Consider the following 21,358-nt stretch of genomic DNA (forward strand, 5'->3'; position numbering starts at 1 on the left):
ATGAATATAGCAAGAAAATATAATATCGAAACTTAGAGCTCACCAATTGCAGAATCGCGATCAGGAGGATGAAATTCTGCCTCTCAAGGTCCCGTCGGAGCCTTGCCGGCCGGTCACGGGACTGCCGCCGCCACGGAGAGCCTCACCGGATTTGAGAAACCTTACAACCTCTTGCTCGAATTTCACGGGGAACTCGAAGCTAATGTCCGTTGGTTAATTCAGTGGTCCGTTTGGCCGGAACAAGCCTCGACAGCCGCCAAAGGAGCCACCGATCATGTTGGCTTCATCATTCTCCACAGGAAACCTCCATTCGATAGAGGGGAAATGCTTGCGAGGCAATAAGGAATTGATTGGACCCATTCTCAGCGTGTATGGTGGCCGGAAACGGCAAGAACTCGCTGGCGAACGGAATACGGTGTCGAACGTTTCAACGTCGTTTCCTCTCGATCCAAGCCCAAATCGCGCAAACCAAGGCTTGAATCAAATTCCTTGCGACAAGTAGAAGATTTTAGAGTCTTGATTCGCTCGATTCCATGGCATTTTGGCCGGAAAATGGAAAGGGGAGGAGGAGGTGAAGTCGGCGACGTGAGAAGGAAAATGGGGAGGAAGATGAGATTTTCTCTCTCCTCCTGATTGGTTATGACCTCTGGTTCGGTCCATTCTAACTTGGTTTGGTCTGAATCAGATTTTTCTTTGGTTTTTAATGATTTGAGTCTGTTTCTCGACGGTTCAGGGATGGATTTTGATTTAATCATGGTTCAATTTGAGATAATAAATTTTAACATCATTTAAAATTATTCTCAATTAAATTTAATTCAAAAACTTATGAAATTAAATTTTCCGGTTATTTCAGATTTTCAATCCTATACGAATGAATATTATAATTAAAGTATTTCATTATCAACACAAATTCGATTCGGAAAAGCGCACTTTGCTAAGAGGGTTAAAACCCTTTATGGTTAGAGTTCGAGGGAATTAAATCTCGTGACTATATAAAAAAAAAAAAAAAGAGTATTTCATTAAACTATATACTTTTTAGAATATAAATAAGAGTTTTTTTAATATTAAATTTTGAAAATATTTTACTCAAGTTTAATATTTTATTATTAAAATATATAATCAAAACTAAAAATGAAAAAAAATAAAAGTTCTGTATACGGATCCAAATACTAAATTTTCTACTAGTTTTCTATTCCATATTGCACGTACCAATATTCCCAAAAAATACATTTCACTTTAAATTTCATATTTCAAAATTCCGTTTTAAATTGAAATTCGATTTGGAATGTTATATTCCAAACCAATTTATACGCCCTACCAGTAGACATATTACAAATAACATTGTCAAGCCCAGAAAATTATTCACTCCATGAGCAACAAAATAACTGGTAAAGGGCTCATGCAATAAAAGTAGATCTTGAGAAAGCAAATGACAGAGCACAATGAGAGTTTCTTTATGATACCATGGTTGACATGGGGTTGCCTGTCAATTTCATTTCGGCAATCATCAGGTGTGTTACTTCATGTTCTATATATGCAAGTGGATTGAAATGGAGGCAGTTCTGAGATTTTTTATCCATCTTGGGTGTCAGGGTGATCCCTTAAGTCCTATTTATTTGTCATGTGTTTACTCTATTGGCAAGGAGACTAATCAGGGTATTTGGAAACCAGCAAGGTTGTCTGATAATGGACCTCCTATATCTCATCTTTTTTTTTGCTGATGATCTTATTCTCTTAGCAGAAGCTTCTATTGGCCAAGTTGACATTATTAACGGGGTCCTAGAGGATTTTTGCCATTAGAAATCTGTAAAAAAAAATACAGTCACTAGTATAAAAATAGTTGGAGAGGATACAAAGGAGTTCTATCTACTTTGAGCCTATATTTATTTATCCTAATAATGAATGAGCTAATCAGTAGTATACAAGATAATGTTTCTTGGTGCATGTTATTCACAAATGATATTATCTTAATTGATGAAACTAGTGAGAGATTAAACTATAGAGAAGAACTTTTGAATATAAGAATTTCAGACTAAGCGGAAGTAACACTAATTGTAGTTTAAAAGTTTACAACCCATATGAAAGCGTATTCCGTTTATCTACTAGTAGTAAAGTTTAAAAAGTTTAGGTACCAAACATGTAATTATTCCCTTTCAATTACTATTAATGAACAAAACCGCGGAACGATTCAAATCTATAGAGAGAGCATAGGAAAGCAGAACACAGTAGAGAAAAATGACGAATGAAACCAAGTTCAGTGTGATGGTGAGTTTGTTCGAATGGATACAGAAGACCAAATACCCAGCAAAGAAGCGTTCCAAGTTTCGCAAGTTCCTTGACACTTTCTGTAAGCCCGACGATTACTTCTCAGCGATTCGGTTAATTCTTCCAAGGCTCGACCGAGAGAGAGGCTCTTACAGACTCAAGGAGTCGGTGCTCGCCACCTGCCTTGTTGATGCTCTCGGAATGTCCAGGGAGTCAACCGATGCTGTTCGGCTCTTCAATTGGCGCAAAGGAGGCGCCAAGACTGGCGCCAATGCCGGAAATTTCTCACTCGTCGCTTTTGAGGTGGGTTTTCTCTTCCCTTTTTTTTTTTTTTGATTTAGTTTCGGATTTTTTTTTTTGGAATAAGACAATAGTTCTTTAAGAGAGAAATGATGTTAGTACTATCTGGGTTTGAAATTCTAGAGACACCTCCATAGAATCGCCTTAATTTGTATGTCACTGTGTTTTATTTTATGGAAATTATTTGTTGCTACTTCATTGATGCAAAATTGGTCTTGAACAGAAGGCAAGATACCGTTCATCTTTACTTTCCAGACTGCCAAACCTGCTCTTCAAACAACCCCAAATTCTTGAATTTTGTTTGATAAAAATACCAATTATTAATCCATTGTTAAACTTATGATTGGTTATTTGTTGTTTGTTATTTGCCCTTCAACGAGAGCATTAAGCATAATCTGATAAAATAATTTCAAATATTTAGTAAATGGGTCGAGAACCGAATTTTGGTTTGGTACTATCAGTTTAATTAGAGAACCGTTTGAGCCCCAGGAAATTACCTTTGAGATGGGATTCAGGACGGAATGGTTTTTGGGTAAGGGTTGAGATTCCTACGGTCTTGTGCCCAACCTTAGTTGGCATATCACACTCTGACATAGCAGTGTGTAATTTATAAAAAAAAGGGAAAAGAAAATCTCGTAAATACATGCAAGGAAGGGAGAACGGAAAATTGGACAAATGAACATGTTTTCGAGTTTTCTACACGAAAGCAGAAAGTAGGTAAAACAAATACAAAAAAAAATTAGAAAAGTGAAACAAGAAAATTATTCAACACAACTAAACATAGTCTTAATGCCTAAAATTTGTGTCATTGGGCAATGGAAAACTAATAGGATAAGGCAACACTGCAGATAAATGAGTAAAAATTGAAATTTTGTTCCTCATATGTTTATGTAAACCTTACAAGAGAAATGCTATGAATCAAGGATTTCAACTATCTCTATTGTTACGATTTGGATGAGCTTCCTCTTTTCACTTAAGCTTTGAGAGTACCCCTTCTATCTATAATTCAGTAATCTTTTGACGGAGCATACTCAAAATCCTTGAAATTCTAATTTTGAACTTCTCTTTGTATAACAAAGTTGCTTATAAATTTAAAATCCTCTTGCTCTTCATTCCATGCTTCCCTAGATTTTCAACAGAACATGACAATTATAATCTCAAAACAAAAAGAAGTAATTGTACAAATGATTGGGGGTGGGGGGGGGGGGGTGCAGATAGTGGTAACATTAATTTTTCCCTAGGGATAAGTTATTATAGTGAAAGGAAAACATTTTCTAATCTTAGGCTCCATTTGTTTTTGGAAAATATTTTTTTGGAAATTTTTTAGATTTTCTAATGTTAGAGGGTGTTTAAGAAAATTAATGCATGGAAAATATTTTCCTAACTAAAGAAAAACTAAACCATTTTAAATAAAAATGACTTTCTTTTCTCAAGAGATGAAAACATTTTCCAAACTTTGACAAATTTATTATAATCAAAGGAAAGCACATGACATAGCATTAATTCAGTAAACATCAATAATCACCCTTTATGACTGTTGCTAACTACTGATCACTTGCGTGATATTCTATGGGTACAGGCTGTTTAATGTCTATTATGATTTGCTATGATCTGTTAGATGATTATATATGATTTGATTAGGGCTATAATTAAGGATTGTATTTATTTGTATTGATTTCCTTTCTTACTTGTATCATTCTTCATGCTATTTAATCCCCAAGAGCTTGAGGGAATAATCAAGCAATGTGCTTCAAACAGTTCTTCTCTTCTGAGTTTTCACATGGTATCTGTTGAAAGAATATTTTGTATTTCCTTTTATTGTGTGTTATATATTCAATCTCTACACCACTATATATATACACAAGATTGTTCCAATATAGGAAGTAATCTAAATAGAAATAAACATAAACTAGGAAAGACAATAAACCTAAACTAGGAAAGACAATATTGACTTTAATTACAAAGATTTCAATACTCCCCCTCAAGTTGGTGCATAAATATTACTCATGCCCAACTTGCAAACTAAAGGATGAAACAGTTTGCTATTTAAACCCTTTGTGAAAACATCGGCTAGTTGCTCTTTTGAAGCTATATAGGAGACATTTATAAGGCCTTCAACTATCTTCTCTTTTATAAAGTGACGATCAATCTCTATGTGCTTAGTTCGATCATGCTGGACTGGATTATTCATAATACTGATGGCCGCTTTACTATCACAAAACAAGGATATATTTATTGTTTCAACCAACTTTAACTCTTCCATTAATCTGCGCAACCATAGGAGTTCACATATTCCCTGTGCCATAGCTCTATATTCTGCTTCTGCACTAGACCTTGCAACAACAGCTTGCTTCTTGCTTCTCCATGTGACAAGGTTTCCTCCAACAAAAACACAATATCCTGAGGTTGATATCTTATCATCAAGGGAACCAGCCCAATCCGCATCTGTATAGCCTATTATTGTCAAATGGCCATGTTTAGAAAATAAAAGTCCTCTACCAGGAGCTGATTTTAAATATCTTAGAATCCGATGCACAGCTTCTCAGTGAGACTCCCGAGGGTCATGCATATACTGACTCACTAAACTTACAGCATAGGCAATATCTGGTCTAGTATGGGCAAGGTAAATCAACCTCCCGACCAATCTCTGATACCTGCCAACATCAACTGAACTTCCCACTCCAGCTTGAAGCTTATGATTGGCTTCAATAGGTGATTCTGCAGGTTTGCATCCCAACATACCAGTTTCTTTAAGGAGATCAAGGACGTACTTTCTTTGAGAAATAAAAATCCCTTTTTCTGATCTAGTAACTTCTATCTTAAGGAAATATCTCAACTTTCCCAAATCCTTAATCTCAAACTCCCTAGCTAACAAATTTCTCAAGTGAGTCATTTCTTTTTCATTATTTCTAGTCATCACTATATCAACAACATAAACAATAAGCAATGTGATCTTACCTTAATGATGTTTAATGAACAAAGTATGATCAGCATCGCTCTGAATGTACCCAAAAGAAAGCATAGCTTTACTAAACCTTTCAAACCATGCCCTTGGTGATTGCTTCAGCCCATATAATGACTTCTTCAGCTTGCAAACTTTTCCTCTGGTCTTGTCATCATCAAATCCGGAGGAATCTCCATATACACCTCTTCTTTCAAATCACCATGTAGAAAAGTGTTTTTAACATCAAATTGATGTAATTCCCAATCAAGATTGGTTGCACAAGACAACAAAATTCTGATTGTATCATCTTGGCTACAGGGGCAAAAGTTTCCTGGTAATCAACTCCATAGGTTTGACTGAACCCTTTGGCTATCAATCTGGCCTTGTACCTCTCAATGGAACCATCTGCCTTATGTTTAACTGTGAACACCCATTTACATCCAACTGGCTTCTTTCCTGATGGAGGAGTTACAAGATCCCATGTCTCATTTTTTGCCAAAGCTTTCATCTCCGCAGCCATTGTAGCCTTCCATTTCGAGTCCTGTAACGCCTCTTGCCAATCTTGCGGTATAGAAACAGAAGAAACAGACAAAACAAAGGCTCTATAGGAAGGGGACAGAGCATTATAGGAGATGAAATGGGAGATGGGATGTTTAGTGCATGTTCTAACTCATTTTCTAAGAGCAATAGGAATATCAAGGTCATTGTTAGAAGGGCTGGAATCAAGATTAGGATCAGAATCATCAGGAATTAAAGAAGACTCACCAAGTTCTTGTTCAGCTGTATTTTCAGAGCCTGAAATTGGAGAAGACGGTTGATTAGAGGTCTCATGCTCCATGGTTGTATCTGTATTAGTCCGCTGTGTGTAGGTTTTCAAATCAGGTCTATCCAATCTTTCTAGAGGTTTGGGTGGTTGTTCTCTCCTACTATCTATGTCTATAGGAAACTCCCCCTGGAAAGGAATGTCATTCATCACCTCTTCCATCTGATATTTCTCCCCCTGAAGAGGTGATTGGGAAGGAAAATAAGACTCAAATTCCCGAAATGTAACATCCATACTCACAAAATATTTTCTAGAAGGAGGATGATAACAGTTGTATCCTTTTTGAGTAGTAGAGTAACCAACAAACACACACTTCAAGGCTCTAGGATCTAATTTGCTTAGACCATTCTGATGAACAAAACAAACACAACCAAAGACTTTAGGAGGTACAATATAAGAGTTTTTTCCTTGAAGAACCTCTAATGGAGTTTTAAAATTTAAAGTACGAAGAGGCATACGATTGATAAGGTAAGCAGTAGTCAAAATAGCATCCCCCAAACTGAGTACAAATCATTTTATGGAAGTTCCGAAAACATGAAAAAACTTCATTTTTTGTTTTCATTAAATAAATCCAAGTCGATCTAGTGCAACAATCAATAAAGTTCACAAACCACCTATAACCAGAAAGAGAGACAGTTTTAGTAGGACGCCATACATCAGAATGAATAGTAGCAAAAGGAATCAAGCTTTTATTAATAATTGGACAATAAGAATGCCTGGTGTATTTGGCTAGTTCACAAGTATCACATACTAATGAATCGAAATCACACTTAGCAAATAAAGTGGGAAATAAATGTCCTAAAATAGAAAAAGAGGGATGTCCTAATCTCCTATGCTATTGAATAACTTTATGGGAAGGATTTCTAGAAGTTCCTAACAAAGCTTGACCGGTACCCGAATTTGAAAAACGACAAACGTCATCCAACTTTAACATGAAGAACAACTCCAATACATGAAGTTTTATATACTTAGTATTCTAAATTTTGAGTTATCTAGAATTTTTGAATCTTGACATCACTTAGGCAAGCGCCTTGAGTGGCGCCTGGTGCCTCAAGCGATGGAGGACCTTGTCACCTCAAGGGCACCTAGCGCTTTTGACAACACTGGTGCTTACTTAGTGGTTTTTGTTGATGACATTGTCATAGCATGCAATGATCATGAAAGAATCTCTCAACTTAAGCAACATTTGTTTAGCCATTTCAAACCAAAGGTTTGGGAAAATTGAATTACTTTTTGGGAATTGCGGTAACACAGTCTAAGACAGGAGTTGCAATTTCACAAAGGAAATATGCCTTGGAATATTGGAGGAAACTGGCATGATGGATTGTAAACCTATGATACCCATATGGACCCTAATGTTAGACTTGTTCCAAGATAGGGGTAGCCGTTAAAAGACCCTGGTAGATATCGAAGACTTGTCGATAAGTTTAACTATCTCATAATCACACGACCAGATATATCCGTTGCAGTAAGTGTGATTAGCCAATTTCTTTAGTCTCCTTGCAATAGCCATTGGGATACTGTTGTTCACATTTTTCGGTACATCAAAGGAACTCTTGGACAATAATGCTATATGAAGAAAGAGGTCACACACAAGTGGTTGGCTATTCAGATGCGAACTGGGCAAGTTCTCTTGATAGGCGATCCACTTCAGGCTATTGTGTTATGATTGGAGGGATTTAATATCTTGGAAAAGTAAAAAGCAAGATGTTATAGCTAGATCAAGTGCAGAAGCGGAATATTTAACCATGGTATTGGTCACTTGTGAACTTATCTGGCTAAAGCAAATTCTTCAAGAATTGAATGTGGAGAAGTGAATCAAATGAAACTAATATCTAACAATCAAGTAGCACTGCATATTGCTTCGAATCCAATGTTTCACGAAAGAATGAAATGTATAGAGATAGATTGTCACTTCATTAGATAGAAGATTGAGTTCGGATGCATAGCTACCTCTTTCATTGATTCAAGTGATCAGTTGGCGGATATTCTTACTAAATCTCTACGAGGGCCTCGAATTGAATACATTTGTGGCAAGCTAGGACCATACGACATGTACGCTCCAGCTTTAGGGGGAGTGTTATGATTTGCTATGATCTGTTGTATGATTAGATATGATTTGATTAGGGTTGTAATTAAGGATTATGTTTATTTTTATTGATTTCCTTTCTTACTTGTATCATTCTTCATACTATTTAATCCCCAAGAGCTTGAGGGAATAATCAAGCAATGTGCTTCAAACACTTCTTCAGTTCCTAATTTTCTCAATGTCCAAAACCTCTTATTTTTTTATTCTGGATTGCGAGCGTTATTTGATTCGATCTCTATCCTTTTGCCTGTAATAGGCATTGATATTTATCTGGATTTCGTTTTCTCATTATCAATTGACAAGGTTGAAGCTATTCTATCTAATTATTTTTATAGATATTCTTTTTTCTATTTTTCTAAATAAAACAAAAAATAAATCCTATGATTTTTAAAAATGTAAAATCCTTGTATCATACAATGAAAAAGCTTTGTTTTTTGTCTTTTAAATTTAAGTTAAAAAAATGAATTGTAACCAAATTGTTTTGGCATTTGTGAGAGCTTTTTGAATCAAGCAATGGTAATTCAAAAGGTTCTCAATGGCGTACCTGAAATTTTTTTGTCTATATGCTTTGCTGTCCTATATAGTTTGTCAGTGAATTAGAGCGACCATCATGATTTGCCTTGTAATGTTTTTTTTTTTTTTTTTTTTTTTTTTTTTTTTTTTTTTTCATAATTAAAAAGAAATTTAAACGATATTAGGTTCTTATAATAATTCAAAATTTTTCTAATCTTGTCAATTAAAAATTTTAACATTTTTCTAGTTAATTTTCAACATTGCAATGAAATTATAGAAAATGAGTTCTTTGGAAAATATTTTCTAGACAAGTTATTTTTCATAATTAATGGAGCATTGGTATAATTTCATGATGTTCTAATCTAATTTAGTTATTTAGTTTTTTTGGTTAAGGATTTGAATGTTTAGTTTTATCTATCATGCTAATACCATTGAAGTAGAAAATTTATTGGTTAGAACATTGAATTTGAACTGCAATTTGTCCCTTGAAATTGTAAGCTTCAATCATTGGTTGATTGAGGCATTCTGCATGTTATTGTGGAAGTTATTGCTTTTAGTTGGTAAGGTTTATAAAAGGTTAATTTTGGAGTAGGTAAGGTTTTCCTTCTGTTTTTCATCTCTTTTTTTTTTTTCATGATAAAAAGATGTTTTAGAAAGTTTTTTCAGAATTAAATTGCTTAAATATTGAATTAAGACTTGTGCAACTTTGCATATTTTTCTTCCTCCACATTCAAAGTCTTGGAATTCTGACATGGATGTACAGGAGTTTATATATGGATATGTTAATTGCATCCATATGTATACGTAAATAGCATCCATACAGTACTTATTAGCATCTAAATTTTTCCTTCAATTTCATAATAATGATGTTTTTCATTGTCCAATTCTTGCTTGGAACAGGTCCTCCAACATAGGCAAGGAATGTCATCAGGTGGGCTAACAGTAAAGGAGTTAAATGACTTGCTTGATAGCTTGGCATTGAGTGAAAATAGGTATACCATTTGATTTTCTTTGCATCCTTTTGCATAGGGAATTTGCTTTTTGGTAATTTGATGGCCTAAAATCAAATCCAATTTGTACCCAAATATTTTGCCATTTAAGGTTTACAAAAGATTCACACATGGGAAAGGGATGTCTTGAACCCCACTCTTAGACACTTCCTCTAAGGCAGGATCATGCACTTGTAATTAGGAAGGCCAAGTCTGCCAGTACTTATTGATTTTACCTTTTTTTTTTTTTTTTTTCTGTTATGCATTTTTCATTTCCTTAGTTGTAGGAGGCTCTACCTCCGCTCTTCCCATTTCTCTAATAACATGATAAGAACTGAATAACTGAATAAAAACACCCTAAATGCAGCTGTAAAACTACCCTAAGTCTAGCAGCTCCATAACAATATACTCCCCCTCGAAAAGGCGCTAGTCCTAAAACGCAAGGGATGGATTACATGCAATCTTCAACTTGTAAAAATGTGATGCAAACAAAATCCTTATCATCCTTCATTATTGCTGCAAATAAGGAGCTGTTTATTGTGCTTCTACGTTTAATTAATATTCCTGGATCAAATGCTCCCCTATGTTCCTTTACGTCATTTCGTGCTTCTTTCCAATACTTTCCCATCTAGAGGCTGCCAAATCACAAGCAAGATCCTCTAGTTGTGCTAACAATTGATGTTGTTCGATTGTTTCTTTCTTTTGCTCTACTCTATCTTCTATATACAACTATTAAGACTTGAAATGGTTGCTGGAAAACTATGTTCTTTGCGGCAGTTCTAGGTTGTTCCAATTTGCCAACTTTCCTAAATTATTACTCCTTATAGATGGTCCAACAACGTTAGTGACCCTAGTAGATTCTGGACTGGCTGAACCTACTGGACCTTTTGCCTTCGATGCTTGACTATGGCTGTTCCCTTCCATTGTTGATGTTTGTTTTCAATCAGAAAAAACACGGGTGAGGGCTGTTAGTATAATGTTAGTATACTATTGTAATTAATTGACTATACTATTGTAAGATAGCTGTAAATAACCATCAATTAGGGAACTAATTAAGGCTGTAAATGTCAACCATAATTAGGAGACAATGGGCATCAAGTAGGAGACATATTAGGCATCAATTAGGGAGCCAATTAAGGCTGTAATTGCCAGCCATAATTAGGAGACAATGGGCATCAGTTAGGGCTGTAATTTAGGAATTTATTCCCAAATTTGTGGATACTTCAGTCTATTTAAACCCAATCAGCTTGTGGGAATAAACAAGCAAATTTCTATCAAAATTCCATTGAAATACAGCAAGTTTTGTCATGGTATCAGAGCCTAATTAGGCAATTTTAGAGCTGTTCTTTTATGAGTTTCAACTTTGTTTTTTGAAGAACAAAGTGCAGATTCTGCTGTCTTTAATTCTGCAGTTTCTGTTTCTGCTTTCTTTGTTTAGTTCATATCTTTGATGAACTCTCGATCATAGAAATTCTGAATTTCTATTTGGAGGTTCTCTTCATTTGGAAGAGATTCTGGTAGACATTTTTCTGCAACTTTCTGGCTGTAGGATTTTCATCTTGGTGGGTCTGTTGCTTCTTCTAGTAGACCTGCTCCTGGTTGTGTTATTCCTAATTTTGCATTTCTGGTCTCCTTGTGCTATTTGAGATGGCCACATCAAACACAGTTGAGAGTTTTCATGTTCGCTTCACCGGAAAAAATTATTCTTCATGGGAATTTCAGTTCCAGCTCTTTGTTACAGGAAAAGAACTGTTGGGCCATATAGATGGAAGTGATCCAGCTCCTAAAGATGCTAAGGAGTTGCTTCATTGGAAAGTTAGAGATGCAAGAGTAATGACATGGATTCTGGGGTCAGTTGACCCTCTTATTGCTTCTAATCTAAGATCTTCTAAAACTGCAAAAGCCATGTGGGATTACTTGAAAAAGGTCTATAATCAAGACAATGCTGCAAGACGTTTTCAATTGGAGAGCGATATTGCTAATTATTCTCAAGGAAATCTCTCCATTCAGGAATATTATTCTGGTTTTCAGAATTTATGGGCTGAGTTTACTGACACTATTTATGCTAAAGTGCCTGCAGAATCTCTCTCTGTACTTCAAGAAATTCATGAGCAAAGCAAAAGAGATCAATTCTTAATGAAGTTGAGGTCTGAATTTGAGACGCTTCGCTCAAATTTAATGAGTCGTGTTCCTTCACCTTCTTTAGATATTTGTTTTGGCGAATTACTTCGCGAAGAACAACGTTTTCTCATTCAGGACTCTCTCCAACAAGAAAATACTGTCAAGGTTGCTTTTGCTGCCCAAGGAAGAGGAAAGGGTCGGGACATGAGTAGAATTCAATGTTATAACTGCAAAAATTATGGCCACATTGCTGTCAATTGTGGAAAGAAGTTCTGTAATTATTGCAAACAGTCAGGACATGTCATAAAGGAGTGTCCGACACGGCCTCAAAATCGAAAATCGAATGCTGCCCCAATTGCACCAAATAATCTCACTCATTTTGCTGCTCCAACAGTTTCTACAACTCCCTCTTCAGCTGCTGAACCTGTGATTCTTACTCCAGAAATGGTGCAACAAATGATTATTTCAGCCTTCTCCGCCTTAGGATTACAAGGTAACGATACCTTCTCCTCCTCTCAACTTTGGCTTGTTGATTCTGCTGCCTCAAATCATATGACAAACACATCTAGCATGCTTACCAATGTTCGCAAATATCATGGTTCAACTGAAATTCAGATTGCAAATGGTAGTACAATACCTATTACTGAGATTGGAGATCTTAGACCATGTTTCAACAATGTTTTTATATCTCCAAAGCTCTCAACTAAGCTTCTTTCGGTTGGTCAGTTAGTAGATAACAATTATGATGTGCATTTCTCTCGTAATGGTTGTCTTGTGCAGGATCAGGCATCGGGGACAGTAATCGCGAAGGGGCCTAAAGTTGGGAGACTCTTTCCATTACTATTTTCCGGTCCTCGTATCTCTTCATTTTGTACTACAGTTATTAGCAAAAGTGAACTATGGCATAGACGTTTAGGTCATCCTAATCCTGTTATTTTGTCTCATTTATCAAATTCTGGTTTCTTGGGCAATAAAGAATTCCTTGCTAAGGTTCCTTTTGATTGTTCCACATGTAGACTCGGTAAAAGCAAAACTCTTCCTTTTCCTTCTAATGGTAGTCGTGCTGTCCAATGTTTTGATATAATTCATAGTGATGTCTGGGGCATTACGCCCGTTATTTCTCATGCTCAATACAAGTACTTTGTGACATTTATTGATGATTACAGTAGATATACATGGGTATACTTTCTTCATTCTAAATCTAATGTATATTCTGTTTTTAAGACCTTTTTAGCCTATGTTAAGACTCAGTTTTCTACTTGTATTAAAGTATTACGATCTGATTCTGGAGGAGAATATATGTCTCATGAATTTCAGAATTTTCTTCGTGAGAAAGGGATTGTCTCACAACGTTCATGTCCTTATACACCACAACAAAATGGAGTTGCTGAGCGTAAAAATCGTCATCTTTTGGATGTAACCCGAACTTTGTTAATTGGATCTTCAGTTCCATCTAAGTTTTGGGTTGAAGCCTTATCTACTGCAACTTATCTAATTAATAGAATGCCTTCTCAGGTATTAAGTCTTGACTCCCCATATTTTCGTCTATATCATCAATATCCTAATTATCATGATTTACACACATTTGGTTGTGTTTGTTTTGTTCATCTACCTTCTCATGACCGTCATAAACTTTCCGCTCAATCTGTTAAATGTGCATTTATGGGTTATAATTCTTCTCAAAAGGGTTTTGTTTGCTATGATTCCACTTCTAACAAATTTCGTGTTTCTCGCAATGTTATTTTCTTTGAGCATCAATATTTCTTTCCTAATCTTGCTAAGTCTTCTTCTACTTCTCCCATTCTTCCAATTTTTGAGGATTTACCAATTGTTCCTAATCGGTTTAAGCCTGGATTTGTGTATGGACGACGTCAACCAACGGTGCCTCTTCCCGAGACTGATCCCTCATCTATGTCTGATTCTCCTGAATCTACTCTGCGTCTACCAGAATATCCCGACCTCCAAGACGGTATGGTTTTCCTGATAATCCTGCTGGATATTCTGCCACTTTATCTGATATTTCTATTCCATCTTGCTACTCACAAGCCTCCAAGAATGAATGTTGGCAAAAAGCCATGCAGGATGAACTTCAAGCTCTTCACGACAATCATACATGGGAAATTCTTCCTTGCCCTCCAAATGTTAAGCCCATTGGATGTAAATGGGTTTATTCAGTCAAGCTTCGTTCTGATGGAACTTTGGATCGATATAAAGCTCGATTGGTTGCTCTTGGCAATAAGCAAAAGTACGGAGTGGACTATGAGGAGACCTTTGCTCCAGTTGCAAAGATGACTACCGTCCGTACTATTATTGCAGTTGCTGCTTCTCAGGGTTGGCCTCTTCATCAAATGGATGTCAAAAATGCTTTTCTTCATGGTGATCTTAAAGAAGATATTTATATGACACTTCCACTGGGTTTGACTTCCTCATCTTCAACACATGTGTGTAAGTTAAAAAGATCTCTGTATGGCCTAAAACAAGCTCCACGTGCCTGGTTTGACAAGTTTCGATCTACCTTACTTCAGTTTTCATTTGTGCAAAGTAAATATGACTCCTCTTTGTTTCTTCACAAGAGTTCTGCTGGTTTTGTTCTACTCCTTGTTTATGTAGATGACATTATTATCACTGGCACTAACACATCAACGATCCTCACTCTTCAACAATCTCTTCAAACTTCTTTTAATATGAAGGATCTTGGTCCACTTACATATTTCTTAGGGCTGGAAGTTCACTATGATTGTTCTGGGATATTTTTGCATCAACACAAATATACTACAGATTTGATTACTTTAGCAGGACTTCAAGATTCATCCCCAGTTGATACTCCTTTGGAATTAAACGTCAAGTATCATAGTCAAAACGGAGATCTTCTTCCTGATCCATCTCTTTTTCGGCAATTAGTTGGCAGTTTGAATTATCTAACTATTACACGGCCCGATATTTCTTTTGCAGTTCAGCAAGTCAGTCAATTCATGAGTACTCCGCGTCACTTACATCTGGTAGCAGTTCGTCGAATCATTCGCTATCTTCTTGGCACATCTTCTCGGGGTTTATTCTTTCCTACTGGCTCTCCCATACGCCTTGTTGCTTACAGTGATGCTGATTGGGCCGGTTGTCCAGACACTCGACGCTCTATAACTGGTTGGTGTATGTTTCTTGGCGATTCTTTGATATCTTGGAAAAGTAAGAAACAAGACCGTGTTTCAAAATCTTCTACTGAGTCTGAATATCGGGCTATGTCCGCTGCTTGTTCCGAGATTGTTTGGTTACGTGGGTTACTTGCTGAAATTGGCTTTCCTCAGCCTCATTCTACTCCTCTACATGCTGACAACACTAGTGCCATCCAAATTGCTACCAATCCAGTTTTTCATGAACGTACCAAACATATCGAAGTCGACTGTCATTCTATTCGAGAGGCAGTAGATACCGGTGTCATTTCTCTTCCACATGTCTCCACTGCTCTTCAAATTGCTGATGTATTCACAAAATCTATGACACGACAGCGTCATCAATTTCTCGTTGGCAAATTGATGCTTCTTGATTGTTAGTATAATGTTAGTATACTATTGTAATTAATTGACTATACTGTTGTAAGATAGCTGTAAATAACCATCAATTAGGAGATAAATTAGGCATCAATTAGGGAGCTAATTCAGGCTGTAAATGTCAACCATATTAGGAGACAATGGGCATCAATTAGGAGAGATATTAGGCATCAATTAGAGAGCCAATTAAGGCTGTAATTGCCAGCCATAATTAGAAGACAATGGGCATCAATTAGGGCTGTAATTTAGGAATTTATTCCCAAATTTGTGGATACTTCAGTCTATTTAAACCCAATCAGCTTGTGGGAATAGACAAGCAAATTTTCTATCAAAATTCCATTGAAATACAGCAAATTTGTCATTGATCGCCCAGCATCAATTTGAGGGGGGATGTTAGTATAATGTTAGTATACTATTGTAATTAATTGACTATACTATTGTAAGATAGCTGTAAATAACCATCAATTAGGGAACTAATTAAGGCTGTAAATGTCAACCATAATTAGGAGACAATGGGCATCAAGTAGGAGACATATTAGGCATCAATTAGGGAGCCAATTAAGGCTGTAATTGCCAGCCATAATTAGGAGACAATGGGCATCAGTTAGGGCTGTAATTTAGGAATTTATTCCCAAATTTGTGGATACTTCAGTCTATTTAAACCCAATCAGCTTGTGGGAATAAACAAGCAAATTTCTATCAAAATTCCATTGAAATACAGCAAGTTTTGTCAAGGGCATCTAATTTGGATTTTAGTTCTTCATGTTGGACTTTGTTGGCAGCTTGTTCCTCTAGGAATAATATCAGAATTCTACCAAGTTGCTGTTGAACAGAGTCGCCAATAACTTTTGGCTTTGATATCTGTCAGGTGAATTTTAATGCGTTTGTATGTATTTCTTAGGTCAAGATACAATTCTATATATACAAGTTTCTCTAACCTATTCTTGGAAAGTGTATTTCTCATATCCCTATGATTAAGCCATCTACATATACAATATTTGACTTCCCATAACAAAACCAGATGTTATAGTCCCAAATTTGGATCTAGTTATTGATATTTGAGATAGGGTGTCATAGGAGGAGTTTTTTTCCTTCTATCTATGGTGACAAACTTACAGAGAATCTGCATCTCCTAGAGCTCACTAAGAGAGAACTTTACCATCTCTGAGCTTTAGGAACTCAAAACCTTTTCTTAAGAATCTGCTTACAATTTTTCCTGATATCACAGCCTTTTGAACAACTAAATGCAAAGCTAAAACTATCCACTACCCACTACAATAACTACCCACTAATTACTACCTATTACAATAATAACTTGCTTAATAACATGATAAAAACTGAATAACTAAATAAAAACACCCTAATACAGCAGTAAAACTACCCTAACTACAGCAGCTCTACAACAGCTTCGGTGGGAAATATTTCTTATTTGTAGGTTAATTATGGGCTAGATTGGCTTGGAGCAATGTGTTATGGCGCTGCTTGACTTAGGGTAGTTTTACTGCTATTTACGGTGTTTTTATTTAGTTATTCAGTGTTTATCATGTTATTATCAGTTTCTTTGTTAGTGGCTATTAGTGGGGTGGTTAAGCAAGTAACTTATTGTAATGGGTAGTTATTAGTGGGTAGTGGGTAGTTTTAGCTTTACATTTAGTTGTTTAAAAGGCTGTTATATCAGGAAAAATGTAAGCAGAATTTTATGAAAAGGTTTTGAGTTCCTAAAACTCAGAGATTGTAGAGTTCTCTCTTAACGAGCTCTAGGAGATTGCAGATTCTCTCTAAGTCTGTCACCACTGATAGAGGGAAGAAAACTCCTTCTAAGATACCCATCTCAAACCTGATTCCCCTAATTCAAAGACCCATAACTAGATCCGAGATGTTATGGCGCTGCTTGACTTAGGGTAGTTTTACTGCTATTTACGGTGTTTTTATTTAGTTATTCAGTGTTTATCATGTTATTATCAGTTTCTTTGTTAGTGGCTATTAGTGGGGTGGTTAAGCAAGTAACTTATTGTAATGGGTAGTTATTAGTGGGTAGTGGGTAGTTTTAGCTTTACATTTAGTTGTTTAAAAGGCTGTTATATCAGGAAAAATGTAAGCAGAATTTTATGAAAAGGTTTTGAGTTCCTAAAACTCAGAGATTGTAGAGTTCTCTCTTAACGAGCTCTAGGAGATTGCAGATTCTCTCTAAGTCTGTCACCACTGATAGAGGGAAGAAAACTCCTTCTAAGATACCCATCTCAAACCTGATTCCCCTAATTCAAAGACCCATAACTAGATCCGAATTTGGGACCATAACAATTGGTATCAGAGCCAACAGTTATGGGCGAATCTGTTCAAGACCAGCTTACCAAACTCTTCAATTTACTCTTATCCGAGCAGCAGGCCAATCAGACCCGTAGTGAGAAGGTTGAACAACTTCATGCCAAATTGGATGCCATGTCTTTTGACTTGGAATCCATAAAGAAGGGGCTGACTTCCTCAAGTGCTCAAAGTCAAGCACCGAAAGCAAAGGGTCCAATAGGTTCAGCAGGACGAGAATCTCCTGGGGGCACTACAACTGTTTCGAAATTCACGGAGTTGGAGGTTCTTGGACCACCTATGAGGAGTAATAATTTAGGAAAGTTGGCAAAATTGGAACATCCTAAAACTGCCGCAGAGCGAATAGTTTTCCAGCAAATGTTTCAAGTCTCAATAGTTGTGTGTATAGAAGATAGAGCGGAGCAAAAGAAAGAAATAATCAAACATCAATTGTTAGCACAATTGGAGGGTCTTGCTTGTGATTTGGCAGCCTCTAAATGGGAAGGGAGTGGGAAGAAGCAATTCGAGAATGACATAGAGGAAACATTAGAGGAGCCATTTGATCCAGGAATATTAATTAAATATAGAAGCACAATAAACAGCTCCTTATTTGCAGAATAATAGAGGGTGATAAGGATTCTGTTTGCATCACATTTTCACAAGTTGAAGATTGCATGTCATCCATCCTTTGCGCTTGAGGACAAGCGCTTTTCGAGGAGGGGTGTAATGTTATGGCGCTGCTTGACTTAGGGTAGTTTTACTGCTATTTACGGTGTTTTTATTTAGTTATTCAGTGTTTATCATGTTATTATCAGTTTCTTTGTTAGTGGCTATTAGTGGGGTGGTTAAGCAAGTAACTTATTGTAATGGGTAGTTATTAGTGGGTAGTGGGTAGTTTTAGCTTTACATTTAGTTGTTTAAAAGGCTGTTATATCAGGAAAAATGTAAGCAGAATTTTATGAAAAGGTTTTGAGTTCCTAAAACTCAGAGATTGTAGAGTTCTCTCTTAACGAGCTCTAGGAGATTGCAGATTCTCTCTAAGTCTGTCACCACTGATAGAGGGAAGAAAACTCCTTCTAAGATACCCATCTCAAACCTGATTCCCCTAATTCAAAGACCCATAACTAGATCCGAATTTGGGACCATAACACAATGTATGACCATTGTATGGATGCAAGACCATTCTTTTGTTATTAAACTGTGTAAATACTTAATTAATAAAGGTTAGAGCAATGAATGAAATTACTGCTTATTAAGGTCCAATTCCTAAACCTGTTTGTGTGTGATTGTTCTGTGTGAAAGGTTTCCTCTCTATCATTTCCTACAATTTTAAAGTACCTAATCAATTTTTCAAATCCCATCAGTTGCACATGTTTGCCTTTTCTTTCCTGTCAATGGGAAATGCTGATTGTAGATTTTGTAAATTCTTGAATTTCACAATTATGACGTAGTGAACTTGTGAGAATTCTCAATCTGGTCCTTCTTGTTGGGTGTGATTTCTAAAGTAGAATGTTGACATTTTTCCTCTCTTTGACAACCACGAGAACAGGGAAGAAAAAACTTCAGTTCTTTCCAATCTGATTAAGAAGACGAATGCTCAGGAAATGAAATGGATTATCATGATAATTCTCAAAGGTACTGTCTGTCAACATTTGATGATAATGAGACATTTTATGCTCACTATAATCGTTACGATTATTACTATTGTTCAGATCTCCTAGCTGAGTTTTCAACTGTGTTTGTAAATGTGTTTCAGATTTGAAATTGGGAATTAGTGAAAAAAGCATATTTCATGAATTTCATCCTGATGCCGAAGACTTGTTTAATGTCACATGTGACTTAAAATTAGTTTGTGAAAAGTTGAAGGATCGAAGCCTAAGGCATAAGCGCCAGGTTTGTTGTATGCACAAAGTAGTACTTTATGCTATAGAATGAGAATTCATCATGTTCTCCAAGCTTTAACCCATACATTTAAATTGTAATTTGAGCATGCATATGTGAATTTTGAGAGACTAATGTGTGCTTTGTTGACTTGAAATTCTTACAAGAATGCAAGTCAAAGATTTCAGGTTTTAGTGACTTGATTTGAGAATTTTTTTTTTCCAGCTACACCTGTCATATGTGAATTTGTATTAAAGTTCCTTGGTTACATGTATCCTAAGAATTCAGGATTATATTTGTAATTTTTAGGTAATGGTAGCACACATTTGGTATGCATTGAAACATTGTTTTGGTTAGCTTCCTAAAAGTTGCTTTTTTATGCTCCTCTTGTTTTAGAAGCAATAGGCAATGCTTAATTATGAGGAAAAAAATTTGGAAATGGGAAATTTAGTGATAAACAAATTCTCAATTTTGATTTTTTTCTTTTAAAATTTCCCTTAGCTTCTCTCAGGTGAAGTGAAGGCTGTATATTTACCACGTATACTTTCAGTTTGTAACATTTGCTTCATGGAAAAATCATTTGATTTATGGACATCAAATGATTTTCTTTCATTTTCGATACTACATATGTTAACAAAATACTTATATTAGCCTTTATATATCTTAATTATTTTTCAGGACATTGAGGTTGGAAAGGCTGTACGCCCTCAACTAGCTATGAGAGTTAGTGATGCACATTCCGCATGGAAAAAGGTTCAGGTCTGCCTTGTTGTTTTTATCTTTTCTCCTCCTCCTCCTCTCTCTCTCTCTCTCTCTCTCTCTCTCTCTGAAGTATAATATTAGCATTTGCTTGAACAAGTAATTTCTTTAACCAAACTAAGGATTTAAGCATAATCTTTGCTCTCAGTATTTGGTGTCCCAGCTAGTGTATCAGTACCATATAGTGTTAACTTGAGATGTATATATATTTTTAATTAGCAGAAATTACAGGTTCATATTTGAATAAAGAGTTTAACTACATCTGTCACATATTCATACTTTGAACACCTAACTTAACTATTTGCTGCAAGGTAATTAGAATATTATACTTCATAATCTATTTTCTATTTTAACATAAAAATCAAGTAATAATGGTCTAACACCTATGTTAAGCATGCACTTACAGTTAGAGCTGGTCAGGGTTCCTGTTCAGAACAGGAACCTAACCAGTTTGGAATTGGACCCATGTGGAACTTAAACTCACTAGAACCATAACTGGTACCTGGAGGACTAGTTCTAGCTCTGATTCGGATAGGACTATGGCCACTCCTATTTTCAGCCCTTGCTTGTATAAAAATGGGCTAACAATACAGTGAAAACCAAAAATGAGGCTACAGCATTTGGAAAAGAAAATAAATGAGAAGGAAAAGACAAAAAGAATGACAAAGTGCACTGTGGAATAGGTTATTTCACCAATAAAATTAAACTCAACAGTAGCTACTGAATAGACGCAAGAAAAAAAAACCAAAATTTAACAAGTTTTGGTCAATTTTGTCCACATCCTCGGATACTACCAAAATAATATTTCACTATTTCAAATTCCTATTA

General features: G+C 35.9%; 1 protein-coding gene across 1 annotated transcript in view; it reads left to right on the plus strand.

The window, feature by feature from the left end:
• The first annotated feature begins 2,110 nt into the window (after positions 1–2,110).
• Positions 2,111–21,358, plus strand: part of ATLIG4 (DNA ligase IV) — a 38,310-nt gene continuing 19,062 nt past the window's right edge. The window contains exons 1-5 of the mRNA XM_089725032.1: positions 2,111–2,568; positions 9,835–9,926; positions 19,440–19,525; positions 19,647–19,783; positions 20,450–20,524. Coding sequence (XP_089581158.1) covers positions 2,236–2,568; positions 9,835–9,926; positions 19,440–19,525; positions 19,647–19,783; positions 20,450–20,524 — 723 coding nt within the window. The 5' untranslated portion in view covers positions 2,111–2,235. The remainder of the gene's footprint in view (positions 2,569–9,834; positions 9,927–19,439; positions 19,526–19,646; positions 19,784–20,449; positions 20,525–21,358) is intronic.

Source organism: Jatropha curcas, chromosome 8, assembly GCF_041381405.1.
Source record: "Jatropha curcas cultivar XTBG-Jc1 chromosome 8, XTBG_Jcur_1.0, whole genome shotgun sequence".
Taxonomy (NCBI): domain Eukaryota; kingdom Viridiplantae; phylum Streptophyta; class Magnoliopsida; order Malpighiales; family Euphorbiaceae; genus Jatropha; species Jatropha curcas.